This window comes from Poecilia reticulata, chromosome 5 (genome assembly GCF_904066995.2).
Source record: "Poecilia reticulata chromosome 5, P_reticulata-male-v2, whole genome shotgun sequence".
Taxonomy (NCBI): domain Eukaryota; kingdom Metazoa; phylum Chordata; class Actinopteri; order Cyprinodontiformes; family Poeciliidae; genus Poecilia; species Poecilia reticulata.
Genome location: NC_088834.1, coordinates 26,448,688 through 26,466,466, shown reverse-complemented (window position 1 = coordinate 26,466,466; position 17,779 = coordinate 26,448,688). Strand labels below are relative to the sequence as shown.

The following is a 17,779-nucleotide window of genomic DNA, read 5'->3' as shown; positions in this document are numbered from 1 at the left end:
TTTGGAGTCAGAAAAGCGCCATACATGGTTTGGTGCTGCTGCTGCACCTATAAACACTTTTTGAGGAAGTGGTTCGTCGAAGGCAGTGAGGTCATGTCAGCGAGGAAGGGGAAGTGATGCGGACGGCATGTTAGAATGTCACTTCAGGGAGAGAAGGTCATTTGTTTTGAAAGTGGGGTTGAGCGGATTACTCCAAAATTGTCAATGTCTTACTTGCAGAAAATGGCTGTCCTGATGAAACCTGAGCAAACTGCTTTTCTTTTCTATCTTACTTTCAGTTAAGACAATAACTTCACATTGGCACCGCTTTCTAAATAAAACAGCTGTCGCTCCTTGATGTAAACTCCTACTAGAACATTCACTTCCTTTTGTTTAATTCTACAACTAGTGCAGGCAGTAAAAACAAATTAACATTTCACACTTTAATGCACAAAACATTTTTGGCACAATAAAATATACAGATTTTCGGAAAAAATACTACCTTGCCACACCAGAAAATGATAATCGGTTTATGACAATACTTTGTTAGCTTCACCCTCTGGTGAGAGACTATGCCTAACTTCTTGTTAAATGAAGTAATGAATCATATCAAGCATATTTCAGATATCATATAAGGTATTACCTTTTTTTTTTTTTGAGCAGATGAGGCTAATGCTGTTGGAAAAAGTAAAGCATTCAGAAAATACAGTAGTCAATAAAACAAAAATACTGAGTGGTTTAGAAAAATAACATCTTTATTGCAGTAGAGTTGGAACATACATTTTCAAGTTGAGATCAACACCACCAATATTTTTGGCTAATGATCCTTTTTGCATTCTTATTACTGAAATGTGTTGCTTCACAATAATAGTTTACAGGTGGGCTTACCCCATCACGTACAGTAACTAGGAGGGGGGGTGGGGACTATTCCCACCCAATTCTCCGTTCACTCCTATTAGCACAGTTATCATAAAGAGCTTTGTTTTCATATCAGTGCAGGTTCAAAACCTACAGAATTGCACATGATCATGTGAAATTATGACTGCACAAAGTCAAACATGCAGCAGACGAATTGGATATTTTGCAAAAAAAAAAGGTTAACACTTGAAAACACGCTACAGTAACTTCCCAGTGTCAAGTCTGCCGCCGCACAACACCAACACCCTGAAAGCAGCGAATTTACCGACCGCCGTGAGCTGAGTGTTTACGATATGAACATCAGGGTCATAAAGGTCAAACGTTCCTCCTTAAATTCGAACAGGACAAACACAGGACACAGGAAGAGCTAAGGGTTGTGGCAGTGTGGCATGTCGTCCACCCAATTAATGGGTCACCAGTGACTGGAAATGTGAGAAACGCACAAGACTGGTCAGGGTGGAGGGGGCAGGGAGTTCACTGGGGGGGAAGAGGATTCAACTTCAGTATCATCTGATTCCAGCCCAGGCATCAGAGGTGAGCAGGGACGGTCTGCAGGGCGTCTTGAGTGGTACGATGGATGTCAACGTTCTGGAAGGAGGAATGAGGCGGGGTCAGATGGGCTTTCATATCCAACACTTTGTCAGCCAATGAAATCACTCATGTCTGTTGAGTTAGTTTGGTGGAACAGAGGACAAAATCCAGAGCAGTTTGACACCTTCAATTGTTTTTATTTTTTTAAATGCACCAGACAATTGGAAATGGGATTTTCTTCTTTCGTCTTGTAAAAAAAAAAAGTCTTTGGTGCCATTAAAATAATCAAAACTCCCGTTAAAATATTTACACGTTGAAACTAAATGTCGAGTATAATTCATTAGAGGCTCCTCTCTGAGCAGACAGGAGTCTGTTCTGGACACAGAGGATTCTGTTCAGAGACAGCCGCTCTGTCATCCAACCCCAGAGGAAGCTCTGCATATGAATGACCCGGAAACATCCGAGTCCTCAGAGGGAAGCAGTACTTGGTCTGGGGAGTCTGTCAAGTATATGGCAATTTTTTTTTTAAATCTGGTTTAAAAATTTAATATAATCTTCCTTTAATTTTGTCAATGACCCCAGGCAGACCTGGTCAAAATGTCATTATAAGCATGAACTGAAAGCATGTTTGAGAATTGTCAGAAAAGTTTTATTTAAGGCAAAACTAGACAATTACACAAAATATAAATTAGAATGATGCTAAATATTTACAACCATATTTAATAAACTCAACACTGAGTGAAAAGCTTTGTATAAAAGTTCTGCAGCTTGACATAAGGAAGGTGCTGCTGTATGAAAAACACTTGGCATATAAGTGTATTTTGCCCCAAACTTATTTAAAAATATAGACAATATTTATTTACCTTTATGTCAGACAAAGTGGCTTTAGAATTAAAACGAAAAAGTAAAATACAAAAGAAAATGGTGGCTAACCTAGCTCCTTGGGGAACACCAGTGGATATTGTAAGTTGAGCTTTCAGATAGTTTTTCTACATCAGTTCTGACCTCAGACCAAATCATAAAACAGGAAGTCTAAAACTAGTACACATATGGTTATGTTAAAAAAACAGGTGTCATTTTTTGTTTAGTGATTGTTTGATTTGTTTTTCTGTACTTATGTCTGAAACAAATAAGCTGTTAATGGAAACTTAAAAAAATGAAGCACAAGGAGTTTGGCAGGAATCGGTGGATGTTTGGGTGAAGTTTATTTACAAACAGCAAACAAAAATATTCCTTTTAATTCTGATAATTGATATGAATATCCTTCAAGATCTTTCACATTATCACAAACAGCTACATAAATCCAGCATTTTTGACTTAACACTATTTCACATTGTAATAAATTAAAGATTGTTAAGAAAAAAAAAAATCTGCGATGTCGTGTAGGTAGATTAGAGTTTTGTTAAAAACTTTGAGGCACTAGAGAAACATCGCCAAGATGTTCAGACAAGATTTTGCTACACATGAAAGGTGCTTCCTCAGACTGGGTGCCGGAGCTTCATTGCTTCAGGGTTTGGAGTGCAGCGTCATTTAAGAAGCTTTTCGTTCATTCTCTAAGAATGGAAGAGCGAGCACGGCGAGGCAGGATTCAAAGAAAACCCCCAAAGATTAGCAACCAGAGTCCACTTATTTACCACCATCACCACGCCTTTAAATGCAAGTGGAAGAAAAAGAACAAAAAATCCCCCCCCCAAAAAACAGAGAAAGACCAAAGAAGAGGCTCAATCAAGGTTTTTAAAGTGTGCATTTTGTGCGCCATGAAGGATCATTGTGCGTAATCAAGGCTAAAGGAGGGAAAGGGTAGACGGTGTCGGAGAGCGCTAACTGCCTCACTGGTGACCTGGCACAGTAATCAAAGCCTCCTCTGACATCCGTGTCACATCTACGTTCTGTTTGATAAAAAAAAAAAAACACACAAAAACAAAAACAAAGAGGTGGAGGAATCAAACACAAGGGAAACAAGATATACACACATTAACACAATTTGAAACCATAAAAACTCTTCCACGTTTGGTTCTTAAAATGTTTTTTTTCTTCCTTCACTGACAATTAGCTGTGAGCCAACAGGAAAATGCTAAATATGCATTTGATTTCGAGAGCTAAAGCATCTTGAGGCTTTATTAGTAAAGTTTAAAATGGTGCCAAATGTTTTCTGTCAGCTTTAAAGGGAGCTTTGAACACATTCAGTGTGTTTGCACCCCGCAGACAAACGACACAACCGAGGTTACGAATACCAGCAGAACCCACCTCTGGTTTTTCTCTGTGCGTGTTGACTGCATCCACGTTGAGGCTGATGGACTCCACTTTGCAGCCTGTGATGACGGATATTTGTTGGTAAAGCAAACAACCTTTTTCATTTGTTAAGCATATTGAGCACAAGATGGCAGCCCTACCGTAGGCCACGGGGGTCAGCTTCAGCACGGTGTGCAGTGGGCACTTCAGGTACGGCAGCTCCTCTATACAGACACAGAAATCAGACGAATGAAATCAGCAGAAGCACACCTCCTGTGTCCATATACACATTTTAACTACATTCTTAAAAAAAATAAAAATACACACACACACACACACATATATATATTATATATATATATATATATATAAATTTGCCTTATGAAGGATCTGAAATCATTTCTCAGACTTGATTCGTACGCCATCTGGCTGCCAGGATTGGAGGATTTTCAGGAAAAATAAATATCACAACTTAGCACAACTGGGTCATCAACAAACAGAGGAAATCTGTATTTTATGTGACATGTTAAGCCATGTCTGTCATTCATTCAGCCTGTGAGTGAGCGAGAGAGAGCAAGACTTTGGAAATTAGAGCCACACTTTGGACACCCCTACTTCACAGCATAAATATTACCAGCATTTATTTTTAAACAAAATGCTCTAGTTTCCTTACAAAACCCAAACAAATGTGTCATTTGCACATAATTCGGTTTTGGTTATTTCCCCCATGACGTTTCCCTTGTTTTATTCTATGTTTGACTTCTTAACACACCCACCTGCCGTCTTGTCCAGGAAGTAGGCCAGCAGGCAGCGCATGACCGCCTGGTGGCAGATGACCAGCACGTTCTCCTGCCTCTCCAGCTCCATGATGACGGGCTCCAGGCGCTGCACCAGGTCCTCGTAGGACTGAGCGTGGCAAAAATGTTCAGAGAGGCTAATCAGATCATCAATCAGAAGACGGAAGGAAAATCTGCCGGGTGAGGCTTTCTCCGTAAAGGTAAACAGACTAAACATCGGAGGAGGTGGAAAATGGACAATAATGACCGGATCTGTCTTCCGTCTGGGAGATTAATGGAGGGATAATGGAAGGCGAGAGCTGACCAGGCGGACAGGCGTTCAGCGAGAAAGCCACTGATGTGAAATCGTTGGTTACTGCGGTCTTGTGTTTAGCTTGGAGGCCAAATGTCCAAGCAGAGTCTCATTAGCGGAGATATTTGAATAATGTGTTTGTAATGTGGTTACTGTATTAACAAAGGAGAACTGAACTGAGTCTGAGTCACTCCAATGTAGACAGTGGACAAAAACCACAAGTTCATTCATCATTTTATGTAAAGTATGTCTAAAAATGCCCATCTATGTATATCTTTTACGGCTGCAACTAAGCTATATTTTAGTAAGTGATTATTTTATTCGGATGATTAATTAATTGATCAGATAAAAGAATTGTTCACATTCTGAAGATTTTTCATTTAACCACTAAAGCCTTTTTTATACTAGATTAGAAATACAGTAAAAGATGCAAACAAGCAATTTATCTCCTTTTTTAAATAAGAAAGACATTTATTTACGCAATAAGAGAGCCTTCCTTTAGTGAACGGTTGATCATTTGCAGATTGACTAATTTTTGCATTAACCGATTAATAATTGGAAAGCAAAATATGCTCTCCAATTATTATTAAAAGATTAATAGCAGATATTGTTTTTTCCAGGATCTGGACCAAGTGAAACTAAAGCGACACCACTTTAGGAGTTCTGGGAAGAACATATTTAAAAAAAAAAAATTATTTCTTTATCTTAAATCCAACATGTATATAAATATATTTGTACAGTTTGGGCTTAGCTACTGCTTTAAGTGTGTAGTTCTTTCAACAAACATCTGGTTTTTTTTTAGTCTGTTTACTCCAGTTAGCAATTAATCGGTTGTTAAATTAGTTGACAATTAATCACAATTAAGCCGATTAATCGCGTCAGCCCTAATATTTTTATTGGCTGCCAATGCGCAGATGCACATCGGTAATTAAAATATGTTGAAAAAATTAATCCTGTTGCTTGTGCATCTTTTTATTCTTCTTTCAACTTTCCATCAATATGCTTACATGTGAACCAGCAGTCGAGACGATCAGCGACAAACCCAGATTATGAAGGTCTTCAAATTAACATAAACATATTAAAATTATTATTTCCCTAATGCTCTTATGAGCGGCCATCGGTTGGATCTGATGCCATTTGAGTTAAGAGGCAGATTTTAAAGTCGCCTCACTACCCACAGAAACGTGGGCCCACAAACGTTCTACACTTTGGCTCCGATAAGGGGAGCGGACATAAAAACAAACATCCAAAATTAGCGGAAATCGTCTTGCAAGTCAGCAGTAAAACTCTAAACTTACAAAGTATCACTGTTTTATTTCAATTCAGAACAAAATGCTGTAACTGATGACTCAGACTGGTTCAGGAAGCTTTAATATTAATGTGAATGAATGCAAACGGTGAATTGCTTTGCCGGTTTTAAGGACATCAAATGTTTGCAAGTAAAAAAACAACAAAAAAAACAAGAATCAGACAAAACCTAATCAAATAATAACAATAAACTCTGACCTCTCCTTTTGGATAGCGATAGCGGTATTTGTCCTGGTCCCTCAGGGCGAACTCCAGGGGATAATTTTCCTGGATCTCCTCGTACATCATCTCCTCACACACACCCTAAAAATTACGACACACATTGAATAAAAAAAATAAAATGGATAAAACAAGTTACTTACAAACAGCATACGAAAACAGCACCTGATGGTCCCTGATGGTAATTTCTACCAAATACTGTATTACTTATTGACATTTTCAGTCAATTGATGCTTGTTCTATTTAAGAAAGAGCGCAAGAAGAAAATATCGTGGTGCTAATGTCACTGAAGTTCGTATCTGATTGGAAGATTGTGATTTAGCTCGAGATTAAAGGAGTATTTCTTCGTTTTGGGGGAAATCTAGACAAACATTTGATCCTCTCTGGTGTTAAATCTTACACATCTACACTGGTCAAACCTAAATTTGATGATTCTACTCTGAACAGAAATCCCTTTCAACACAGTTTTTAACGAAACTCGAAACTATTTGAAGAAAAAATTAATTTCTGAAGCTTTTTGGCAAATGGTACGACCATCGACAGCGTGAAGATTACAACGCGTAGACTGTGTTGTGGCCATTATTTCTCACATAAAAAAAAATTGCGTGGCCTTTATTCACAGGAATTTCATGTGATGAAAAAACAACAACAAAAAAACAAAAAACAAAGCTGCTAAAGGATTGGGAATCGAACCCTGGATGGCTGCTCTACCGTTGGCCCGATGGTCCAAACCTGAAATCACTCTTTAATACACAACTGAGGTTCAGAGAAGGGAAGCGACGAGGTGAACTCACCGCGTCGATCTCGTTGAGGACCTTCCACTGCTCGTAGGGGGCGTTGAGGGCCTCTGCCGTCTGGATGGTTCTCTTCATCTGGCTGGTCCAAACCTTCAGCTCACCAATTTTCTGTGTCTGGATGAACTGGTTCAGCTTCTTAGCAAACTGGACGGAGAAGAAGGACGTTTGTTTTACTCTCCTAGCCTTCAGGCTACATCTCTGAGGATTTCTCTTCTACCTCTTTCCCCCTCGGCGTGAGACCCGAGTCGCCTCCGATCCGACCCTTGACGTTGAGCTCGCTTTCTCCGTGGCGACACAGGTAGATGGAGCGCGGCGTGATGTGGATGTTCATGAGGTAGTAGACGATCCGGCTCTGGACGTGGTCCAGCACCCTGTTGACCAGGTAGCGTTGGCCGACATCCATAATCTTGATGAAGGAGAGATCCCTGAAAGGAGACGACGGTAAGATGGCTCGGCTTTCATAGCTTCGAGTCAAACGACCAACTGTGAACCGGTCAAGTCTCGTTGGATGTCGTTGTTCGTCCTGACCTGTCCAAGACCTCGTCCAGCGTCTCGTAAGAGTTTTCATAACACTTTATCCTCTTCATGAAATCCTCCACTGCTTCTTCCGTGTTGCAGTTAGTGTAATCAGGGCTTCCCAACTTCACTTGCTGAAAAAAAAAATAAAAAAATCACCTTTTTCACGTTTGATTTTATGTGTCACATAAAATCATTACGATTTTATGTGACACATCAAAAAAAGTATTATTGTGGTGTAGATTAGATTTTCTTCAGCAGGAACATGGAAACTGACTAAATATATGAGAAACATGAAGGAGAGGGGCTTTTGCAAAAAAAGCTACTTAAAACTACTTACAACGATGTTTTCCTGAATGACTTCAGGGTCTTCACACACCGACTCTACAAAAAAAGCCTAGAAGAAGAGGGAGAAAACACAGGTTCAGTGTAGCCACCATTAGAAACATTCGCTTTACATCTTTACATGACAACCATGACAACAAATGTTACTGGATAATTAATTGTCCCAGGAATTATCACAATAAAGGCTAATATTGCTTCTTCCAGACCTTTTTCAACAAATTCAAATGAGTCAACTCTCTTAAAGAGCAACAAACTTCAAATTTGTAAAGAACGTTTAACACCGGAACGGGAAGGTATCGTAAAGAACCAAAGATAAATGAACAAAACTAGCAAAAACAATAAACAAAACAAAAAATGAAAACCACACACATTTTTGCAAGCAAAAATTGACCTCCAAGGAGTTAGAATCATTAGAAAGGAAATTATTGAGTTCATTTTAATTTAGAATCGATTTACTGCAGGCTTTACGACAGCAGGTTTCACCTTAAAACCATTCTGTTCTGCAAACTCCAGGATGGTGTCCCTTCTCTCTCTGGTGGTGTTTGTTGCATCAAAAACCTGTCAAACAGAAACTGCAGTTTCAGGCGAGCCTCTTAATGCTTTAGCTAAAAACAAAGAAAAGATTTAACCTACAGCGACTTGGCCTCCTGCCTCTGTTAAATATTGTCGCACGTCGTTCATAGCCGCTGAAGCACACTGCCTGCAAACGCAATGCAGACATTCGTATACTTGCTATTTAAGAAAAAAAAAAAAAACATTAACATAGCGACAGCGACAGCTATAGATTATACCTTCTGATCTTCAACCCTTCCTCGTTGTCGGGACGGAAAAACTCAAAGGACTCGTAGATCTTCAGGAACTCCCTCCGGTACTGTCCAACGTTGAACTCTGGAGAAAAAAAAAAAAGAACAGGAAAACAAATAAATACTTTCTGATGTTTGTACAGCTGGAGCTCCATGTCTCTGGTGAGTTCGCCTTTGTTCACCGTGGCTGAAAACGCCAAGAAGTGGTCGTGGATGTGCACAGATGGACACTGTGTGACGCTAGAGTGTCTGTCCCTTTAACTTTGGAATTATGCGTACTGTATGTGGTGGTACTTCTGGATTTAAAAGCCTACATTACCACCACCCTATATTTTTGTCAAATTCTAACAAACAATACTGGAGCTGGAAGACGTTTTAAATATCCAAAATTAACAAAACAACAGAAACAACAAAAACAATAAATTATTAAGTTTATGTGAACAAAATTCTCCTTAAAAAAAGAGACTTTTTTATATGTAAATATTTGAGTAAAATGAACATTATTATTTTATTCTATGAACTACTAACAACATGTCTCTGAAATTCCAAGCAAACATTTAGTATTTATTTTCAGAAAATTAGGAACGGTCAAAATAACAAAAAAGATGCAGCGCTTTCAGGCCTGAAATAATGCAAAGAAAAAGGGGTTCATATTCATTTAGAAACAACAAAACTAATGTTTTAACTCAGGAAGAGTTCAGAGATCAATATTTGGTGGAATATCAATGGGGGTCAGTGCAGTGGGCTCTTAGTTTTTTCCAGAGCTTCACATGTATTAGTATATTCACACATATATATATATATATATATTTTCATCTGTTTAATTTGGACTTTTTTTTTGTGAAAGATGACTTCAAAGACAAACGTATTTATCTTCTTGTGAGTGGCAGTGAGATTAAGACAACTATCCAGAAGCGGGGAACCAAAACCTTCCCAGCCCCAAATGTCTGAGTCACTGGAAGTTAGTACCTCTGGTCGGCACGCCGATCCAGTTCAAGTAGCGGGTCAGCTTCTTGGAGATGTAGGTCTTTCCTCTTGCAGGCAGGCCCACGGTGACGATCAGGGTGGGACAGTTGGTCATACATACTGGAATAACGGAGGGAAAGAGAAAACTTCTGTCATCACGTTTTATGAGTATGGAAGACTCATAAAAAAAGCTTTCAGCTTGAAAACACAAGGGTAATCACTCCAATTATCTTCCCCAGCTATAAAAAAGTAACGCCAGTATCACTTTTACTGCATGCTTAATTATTGCCTTTCATCATGTGTAATTAAAAGGAAAATATCTCATGCTAAAATGTTGTTTTTTTTATGGGGGCTGATCAAGGAGCAGAGGTCACTTTGTTTCGAGGTCGTGTCGCTATGGTTGTGAAATGCTACATCAGGAAGGCAAGGAGCAGCTTTCCCCGTCGGGGCCCTTATAACCCGGTCAGAGAGCGCATAGTTTGCACGGTTCGTTTCTTAGTCATTGTGAGACACGGAGTACTTGTCCACACCGGCTCTCTGAAATCTGTATCTTTGCTTTGCTTTTCTTGCACGCCCAACCAGCCGATATCCGGTAATGTCCTCCACCTCAGCAGATCCTACAGAGTGACTCCGACGTTCGCGTCTGATTCACAGCGCTTGATTAAAGCAACTTTAGTTAATCCCTTAGATCAAAATTTTATTAGAAACAACAGAGGCTTCATACATTTTTATAAATTTCATAGGTTGTACTGGTTTAAGAGGGTTTCTCCTAAAGTGTTTCAAAGGGGGAAAAAAACTCCCTCTGTTTTCACCAACTTAATAAATGTTTTACAACTCAAAATATATTTAGAGTAAAAATATTCACTGATGGTTGGATTTTTTTTTTTTAAATATTTGAATCTTGAACTGCAGCTTAGCAAAAGTACAGAAGTTGTCCGAAATTATGTGCAGCCCAAAGCAGAATTCGATCCAAATTTCAACACTTCTTTCACTCTTATAAACTTACCTATGAATTTAAAGTGTTTAGGTTTATACCCACTTTCAGGGACCCCTACCTTACCCCGACGGCCATAAACAGACGCTTAGTTTGCTTTTGCTTTGGGCTGGCTGAAGCCAAGCACCAGAACAGCCTGCTGAGTCGGGTGCCAACTTCAGGCTCGTCAGGTCGCGACATTTTAGACCACTCTTTGTGGCCCGCCACAGTCTGTGCGCGGATAAAAATGAGTGACTATCACACGGCAAGTCTTCCGCATGAATGCAAAACAAACAGTTCCTGTCTGTCAACTGCTGGTGCTTCGCCTGGCACAAAAGCAGAAGCGAGGCAGAGATGAACAGAAGCGGGTCTTTTCTCCTCGGCGGGAGCACATCTCATCTGTGGGGAACATTATGTGAATCCTTACATAACCGTGCGAGCCAGACTGTTGGAGCAGCAGCGCTGCATCTGAACTCTGCGCACTGTCCCCCCCCCAACACACGCTTCAAAACAGACGGACTGACGCAGCGTTAATTCATCATTAAAGGGCGAGTTCACCAACATACGCGCCAGAAATGGTAATGCTAACCTAGCAACGGTCGCCCGCCACGTCGTCTATACGCACCCGTTCGATGAGAAATGTGTTTTTCAGGAAGGCCATTTTTATTTGGCATCCATATCTTCTTCAAAGGGTTTTGGGTGAGTTCCCGTGGACTGAACGTGGATTTGTCCTCCATGTCGCTCTGCGGTGAGGCTGAGGCGTTCGCAGCGGGGACACTGACCCGGGGAAGCTTCCCGTGATGCTGCTCCGAAGGTGACCGGTGCTTCATCCGCGCGGCTCAGTTCAGATGGAAACAGACCCGCAACTGCCGCTCGCGCTCTCACTCTCTCCCCCCCCCAGTTAGTGTTGCGGTCACGTGCTCAGTTTCGCTTCAATGGGACCTAACCGGCGACTCAGTATGGCAAGATATAATAACATTTAATCACAAACTCCAACCTTTACTTTTTCAGAATCAGCAGCTATAATATATGGCCAAGTTTCAGCACATAAACAAGGAACTCCACCTTACGTATTTTTTTTTTCAAGAACCTAATTTTTTTATTTTATTAAAAATGTAGCAAATTTAATCGGAAATAAAGTTTTTTTCTGTGAAAAAACAGCAATGTCATTTACTCTTCGCCAAAATATTGTGAACTTTAATATATCTGATGCTGCTGTTACACCTAAATTCTCCCTCTGTGGCACAATAAAGCCTATTTCTTTTTGTATTATAAATAGAATTTTTCAAGTCAAAATTTACATTACAACTACTAAGGAAATGGTTATAAAATCCAATGGCATCCACAATTTGTATCCAGCTACTTCACACATTTCCCCTAATTTAACCTTGTCTTCTTTGTAACAATGCCGTTCCATGAAATCCTCTCTATTTACCGCCAAATTTATATGTCTATATGTAAATTAGAATCACGAGCAAATTGGAACTAAAGTAAAAATCTTTTTTTTTTGTGCACAGACTTGACTAGAGAATAGAATTCTACTCCGAGCAATGAAATGCAATTTGACTTGCCATACTAGACCGTAACGACGGAAGTACAGGCGCAACATTTCTTCCTGTTCATCCATAGAATACGTATACAGAGAACAGCACTTTAGTTGGGTTTGGAGCAGTAATTAATTTGACTGATGAACCTTGAATAACATCACAGACTCATTTAGCCATAAACTATTATAACAGCAGGATAAGCACAGATAGGACTAGTAAGGCAATAGGTTGACGTTAGATAAAATGTGCAATGTGCACTGCCAGCAAAAATATAACAAGATAATATTTTCTAATCTTGTTAGATTACAACAACGGGATTTATTAAATTGTATATTGTGCTCGACTTGGACAAAGTAACACATAATTGTATAAAGGAAAAAATTGATACATGGTTTGTAAATTATTTTTTTAATAAATTAAATTTGGAAAAATGTGACATGCATTTTGATTCAGCCTCTTTATGCGCCAGTGCTTTGAAAAACATATTTTGATACAATTACAGATACAATTGCATCTGCATCTGTAATTCTTTCTGTAATTACAGATTTAATTTAATGTCTTTAATTAAATGTGATGTTGCCACAATGAGTTTTACCCACTGTCCTAAGAAGTTACACAATTAGTAGCTAGAGTCCACCTGTATGTGAATTAATCTGTAAATGTAGCTGATCTGCGAAGGACACGGACGTTTGTCAAAGAATATTAGAAGACCAAAAAACACATTAGGTCAGGGAGATAGAGGTGGGGAAGATAAAAAGTACTTAAGAGTTGTCAAACAATACAACTACCTTTGGAATCTCACAGAGCTCCATCTAATCTATCATCAGAAAATGGAAGAATTTTGGCATGACTGCAAACCCATAAAGACATGGCACACAAAAATGAACAATGAGCTAGGCAAAGGAGCGCATTAATCAGAGATGCAGCCAAGAAGCTCTGGGTAACTTTGGAGAGGATGCAGAGATCCACAGCTCAGGTGGGAGAAAAAGTTTCATTATGGAAAAGAGTTGAGGATCAGAGAGCCAAATTCATAAATCATATTTATGCAGACGAAACTTTGATCCTTAAACTACTCCAAGTCGCTAAAGAAGAAATGGCCTCTGAAACACAACAAAATGAAGATCAGCAAGAGGAAAAGAGCCCTCTAAGAAATCTGCGTGTAAGAGAAGGAGAGAGAACCAGGAATGAAAGCGGTCTCTGAGCTGGAAACCTTCAATAATCAAAAGATTTCTGGAGAAAACTCTGAACAATAAGAAGTTTCAATGACAGAAACAAGTGAGAATCAGACAGTCACCTTCAAAAACAGTCAAGTTTAGTGAAGCAGAAATGGACTCTACAACCAAAGTGAAATCTAGCCAGGAAGGGGAAGAACTACAATATAAAATATCTACAAGTAGGGCGTCACAAATAGAAACCCCTGACCGTCTCTGAGCTTATGAGGAAACCTGCTTTCCTGTATTGCTCCAGCACCTCATTATATTTGAGATTGTGTTATCCAAGCACAGTGGTTTTCTGTTGACATTACAATCAGGCAACGTTCGCCTGATTCAACAACAATATCTTTGCAGAATGAAATGCTAACCTTTTAAAATCCGAGCTAATCTTACAGCACTGCTTGTACTTTGAGAGCCTAGGGAGAAAAACTCCAGCTATGAGTGCGATTCTGGTTGAATCGTGATACACATAAGAAGTTGTAAGTTCTTAACTGCTGAAGTTTTTTCCTCAGTAAAACCTTGCAAACTATTCATATTGCTTAGTCTTTTTCAATTTAACTCAAGTTACAATTACAAACTTCAATGTAGTTTATCAGGATTTAATGGCATAGTCCAAAATAAAGTGGCACAAAAATGGAGTAGGAGGAAAATAAGATGCAGTTTTCAACCTTTTTTTTCTAATAAATACTGAAAAGAGTATTTATAACTTGGTAGATACCTTGTACAAACACCTTTCACTGCAAATGCAGCTCCAGCAGACTGAAAGAAAATGTGTCCATTTCTCTTTTCACATCAAGGTTATGTTGAAATTTGTTTTTGGCCCTTGTTACATAAAATCTTAGCACTTCTTTCTCACGTCACTTTCAGACAAACGACACTAGGTGGCACTATTGCACTCCCTTCAGCTGTCAATCAGGCGTGCTAAGTATCACTACACATTGACACCAGCATGTCCTAACCAAAGCTGAAACAAAAGACATGTTTCCAACCCCTGCATACATACAATTACATCTTTTCTTCATAAAATGTCTGCTTTGTTTCAAAGAGCTTCTCAGAATCTCTCTCCATCCAGTGCGAACATAAACCCTCAGTGTGTGTGTGTGTGTGTGGGCCGAGTGCAGCCACCTGAAAACACCACAGCAACAGGACTTCTCCTGAGCAGGACCAAACGTTTCTGCACGAACGTTTCCAGGTTAGTAGGCCTGTCTGTTTGGTGCTTTTTCTTTTTGCGCTGTTTATATTAAGCTCAGAGTCTCGCAGATGGAGCTGCAGAGCCTGTGACCTAAATGTGGCGAGATGGAGGTGTTTCTAATTAAATGACTGCAGCATCCATCGTCCCCTACTGCTGGCGGACCATGATTTAAGTCGGGTTCATAGGGTCCAGGAAGAAAAGTGGCTCCCGTGATTCACGACGTATTTTTAGAATTTCAGCTGTCTAAGGTAAACATGCTGCAGAGCTTTTATGATCCTGTACAAACTGAGACGCCTCTTATCGGCCTGCGTTCATCTGGTGTTTTTTTATTTATTTATCTGATGGTCTCGACTGTAGCTGAATGGGGTGGCTTGAGACGCTTAGCCCATGAACTTTCTCATAACATCGACAAACTTTTAATGTATTTTCATGAATTTTACAAAGTAAGAACACATGCATTTTGTCAAAGAGGGAAATACTACAATACAGCTCCAAACCAACCAAGACCCGGCCGTCCAGCTGAGCCGACAGGTCCGGCAGGGAGAGCATTGATCAATAAAGCAACCAAGAGGGCCATAGTAACGCTGGAGGACCTGTCGCCATGACAACTTAAATCTATCATTTGTGGGAAAGAGGAGAAAAAAAATATCTTTTTTAAAAACTAAAATTAGCAGAAATTTTGTTTTTTTAAACTTACTCAGCAATAAATGGATGATTTTTTTTGTAGGAAATGGATCATACATCCACAATTTCAAATGATTTTTGTATGTATCCCTTGTTCATGGAAAGATATCCAGTTTGCTTATTGTTCTGGTCTCAATTTAAGAAGTGTAGTCAGTTCTTAGCAATAAAAATAGTCTTCATTCACAAACACTTTCTACATTTAGAACAAGCAGACTGGAATACACCAAAGTGTGCACTAAACCTGTTCAGGAGCCACAAATGGCCCCCGAACCTTCACTTTGACCACCCTTGATCCAGACCTCACACCACAGCTTTACAGCTGACAAAATGCTGCTTTCAATCTGGCCATGCGACAACATAATAACTCGGAGGGCTGAATTCAAAAGCACACCACACTTTTAAGATTTTTATTTAGCCTTACAATTCTGCACCAAGTTATCTCAGTTCTTGTTGCAGAAACTGAAACCCAGGCAGAGTTTTGCACTCCTTTTTGGTAAAGCGGTAAAACACTGACGTCTGTGACAAAATGTCAAAGGTTACGGTCGACGCCTGCTGTTTTAAGGCACTTTAGAGCAGCTATTTATGTTGGAAACAGATTCTTCAGTGAGGTGTCTCGCATAGTTTACACCAGAGCATGAACAGGAAGCAGAGCTCAGCTCCTCCTCCTCCTCCTCCCAGCAGCTGCCAGGCTCTGATTGCAGCTAGCTGCCTTTTAGCCCGGACAAGTCACTTCCCAATATAGAAGTGCGTGATAACCGTATCCCTTCAGTAAGGATCCAGCTCCGAAGCCCGGATCTGGGGCTTCAGCATGACGTCACTGGACTGGACGTGTTGCGTCGCGGCGGTCCAGTCTAATAAGAGCTGCACAATCACAACAACAAACAGCTGTAAACAATCCGACCACATACATCCTCACACAGCCATTATATTTACCGCAGAGATAATGACAACCACCGACCGAGACAGAAGATTACAATGAGACGGAACGTCTCGTCCTGATTTCTCTTTTCTTTCTATATTCCGTTTATATATATATAAATCTAACATGTTAGTCTGAAGCCCGGTTCTACCCGCCTGCCTCTCCATCCCCTGCTGCGGTCCAGGCTGCTGTTACCAACAGGCTGCGTACTGTAAACAGCAAAGATTATTGTCCGATGCTGAATGTAGGGGAAAGGTGAAAGCAGCAGCAGCAGCAGCAGCAGCGCTGCTGTTTACGTCTTAAAGAGACGTGTAGACCCCACGGTCGCTTCCTGTATTTTTGCTAAAATGACAGCAACAACGCAGCTAAACGCACGGATTCAAAAATAATAGTAATACTATTAATAATAATAACAATACAATTTTTTTTTTTAAAACAGCGACGTCTCTTACCCGCCTTGTCCTGGTTTTGCGTGGACTTGCATCGGCTGGAGCAGCCTCTCATGGTCGTGGAAGAGTGTCTGATGGAGCGGAGTGCGTGGCGGTGAGTACGTGCCTCCAGCAGCAGCCCGCACACCACTCAAGTGATGCTGGAGCACACACACACACACACCCTCTGTGTGTGTGTGTATGTATACGTGAGACAGAGAGGGACCTGTAGGTAGGGAGGATACTTGTACAGAAATGGATGTGATGAAGGAGTTGCCTCTACCTGTCTGTCCTCCTCTTCCTCCTCCTCAGCCTCCTTCATCCCACCCACCATCTGACAGCTGAGTGGCCGCTGCACCCGCCACTTTGTAGGGGCTGGACCTTTCAAATGACACGGGGGAGTGAAACTTAGAAACAGCACGGTCTGCGTGGTCGGAAACCCTCAAATGAATTATATTTGCATTAAATTAGCAGGGATTTCGCGGAAAATTTAGAAAAAAAATAAAATAATTTTTTAAAAATTTAATTCAGGGTGGACTGCATTTAAAAAATACCTTCAAAATACACGCAACAAAAACTAAAAAAAAAAAAAAAAAAGTTAATACTTATTTTTTTATGTTGGACAAAGTTTCTAGGAACCTTTTCAAGGGTATAAATATGATGTGACACATAGACTCTTATGCCAGCTCTGTTTTTGCCACTTTCCAGTAAAACCACGAAGAAGACGTATGCCAGTAAGTGGCAACAAAACACAAATTTCGTTGCCAGCCGCCAATAACATCAAATCTAATTCTTCTTCCGAAGAAGACCCTCTTATGCTATATTCCACTTGTACTCGGAACTAGGAAATCCCCATTTTCCTGTCGAAAATAAAATTAACAGTAATGCCCTCATTTGTCATTTTGAAATTATGGCCATTTTGAAATTTTGCATTTCAAAATGGCCGCATAAACGGATGTAGTTCAGATGTTTTTATTTTATAAGACACACAAGTAAAATCTATGCTACGTGTAAATTGAACAACTTAAAAGTGTTGTTTGGAAAATAAAGCTTAAAAGGACGTTTGTAAGATATATTACAATACAAACAACCTCTACGGACGTCGCCATATTGAAATCC

At 39.9% G+C, this 17,779-nt stretch overlaps 1 protein-coding gene across 4 annotated transcripts; it reads right to left on the bottom strand.

Moving 5' to 3' along the window:
- Positions 1-713: 713 nt before the first annotated feature.
- On the bottom strand, positions 714-16,965 carry pfkfb4a (6-phosphofructo-2-kinase/fructose-2,6-biphosphatase 4a). Of its 4 annotated transcripts, none has more exons than XM_008409626.3 (14): positions 16,685-16,965; positions 9,707-9,823; positions 8,726-8,822; positions 8,568-8,634; positions 8,418-8,492; positions 7,930-7,986; positions 7,602-7,723; positions 7,291-7,498; positions 7,071-7,217; positions 6,256-6,360; positions 4,437-4,566; positions 3,822-3,884; positions 3,676-3,740; positions 714-1,485 (listed from the first exon to the last, which is right to left on the bottom strand). In XM_008409626.3, the coding sequence occupies exons 1-14, from the start codon at positions 16,734-16,736 to the stop codon at positions 1,426-1,428; spliced, it is 1,365 nt and encodes a 454-aa protein (XP_008407848.1). In that variant the 5' UTR covers positions 16,737-16,965; the 3' UTR covers positions 714-1,425. The 4 variants fall into 4 exon arrangements, with proteins under 4 accessions (XP_008407848.1, XP_008407846.2, XP_008407847.1 ...); XM_008409624.3 differs by lacking the exon at positions 16,685-16,965 and adding an exon at positions 11,302-11,574; XM_008409625.3 differs by lacking the exon at positions 714-1,485 and adding an exon at positions 2,611-3,317 and having other exon boundaries at positions 16,685-16,964.
- Between the last annotated feature and the right edge of the window lie 814 nt (positions 16,966-17,779).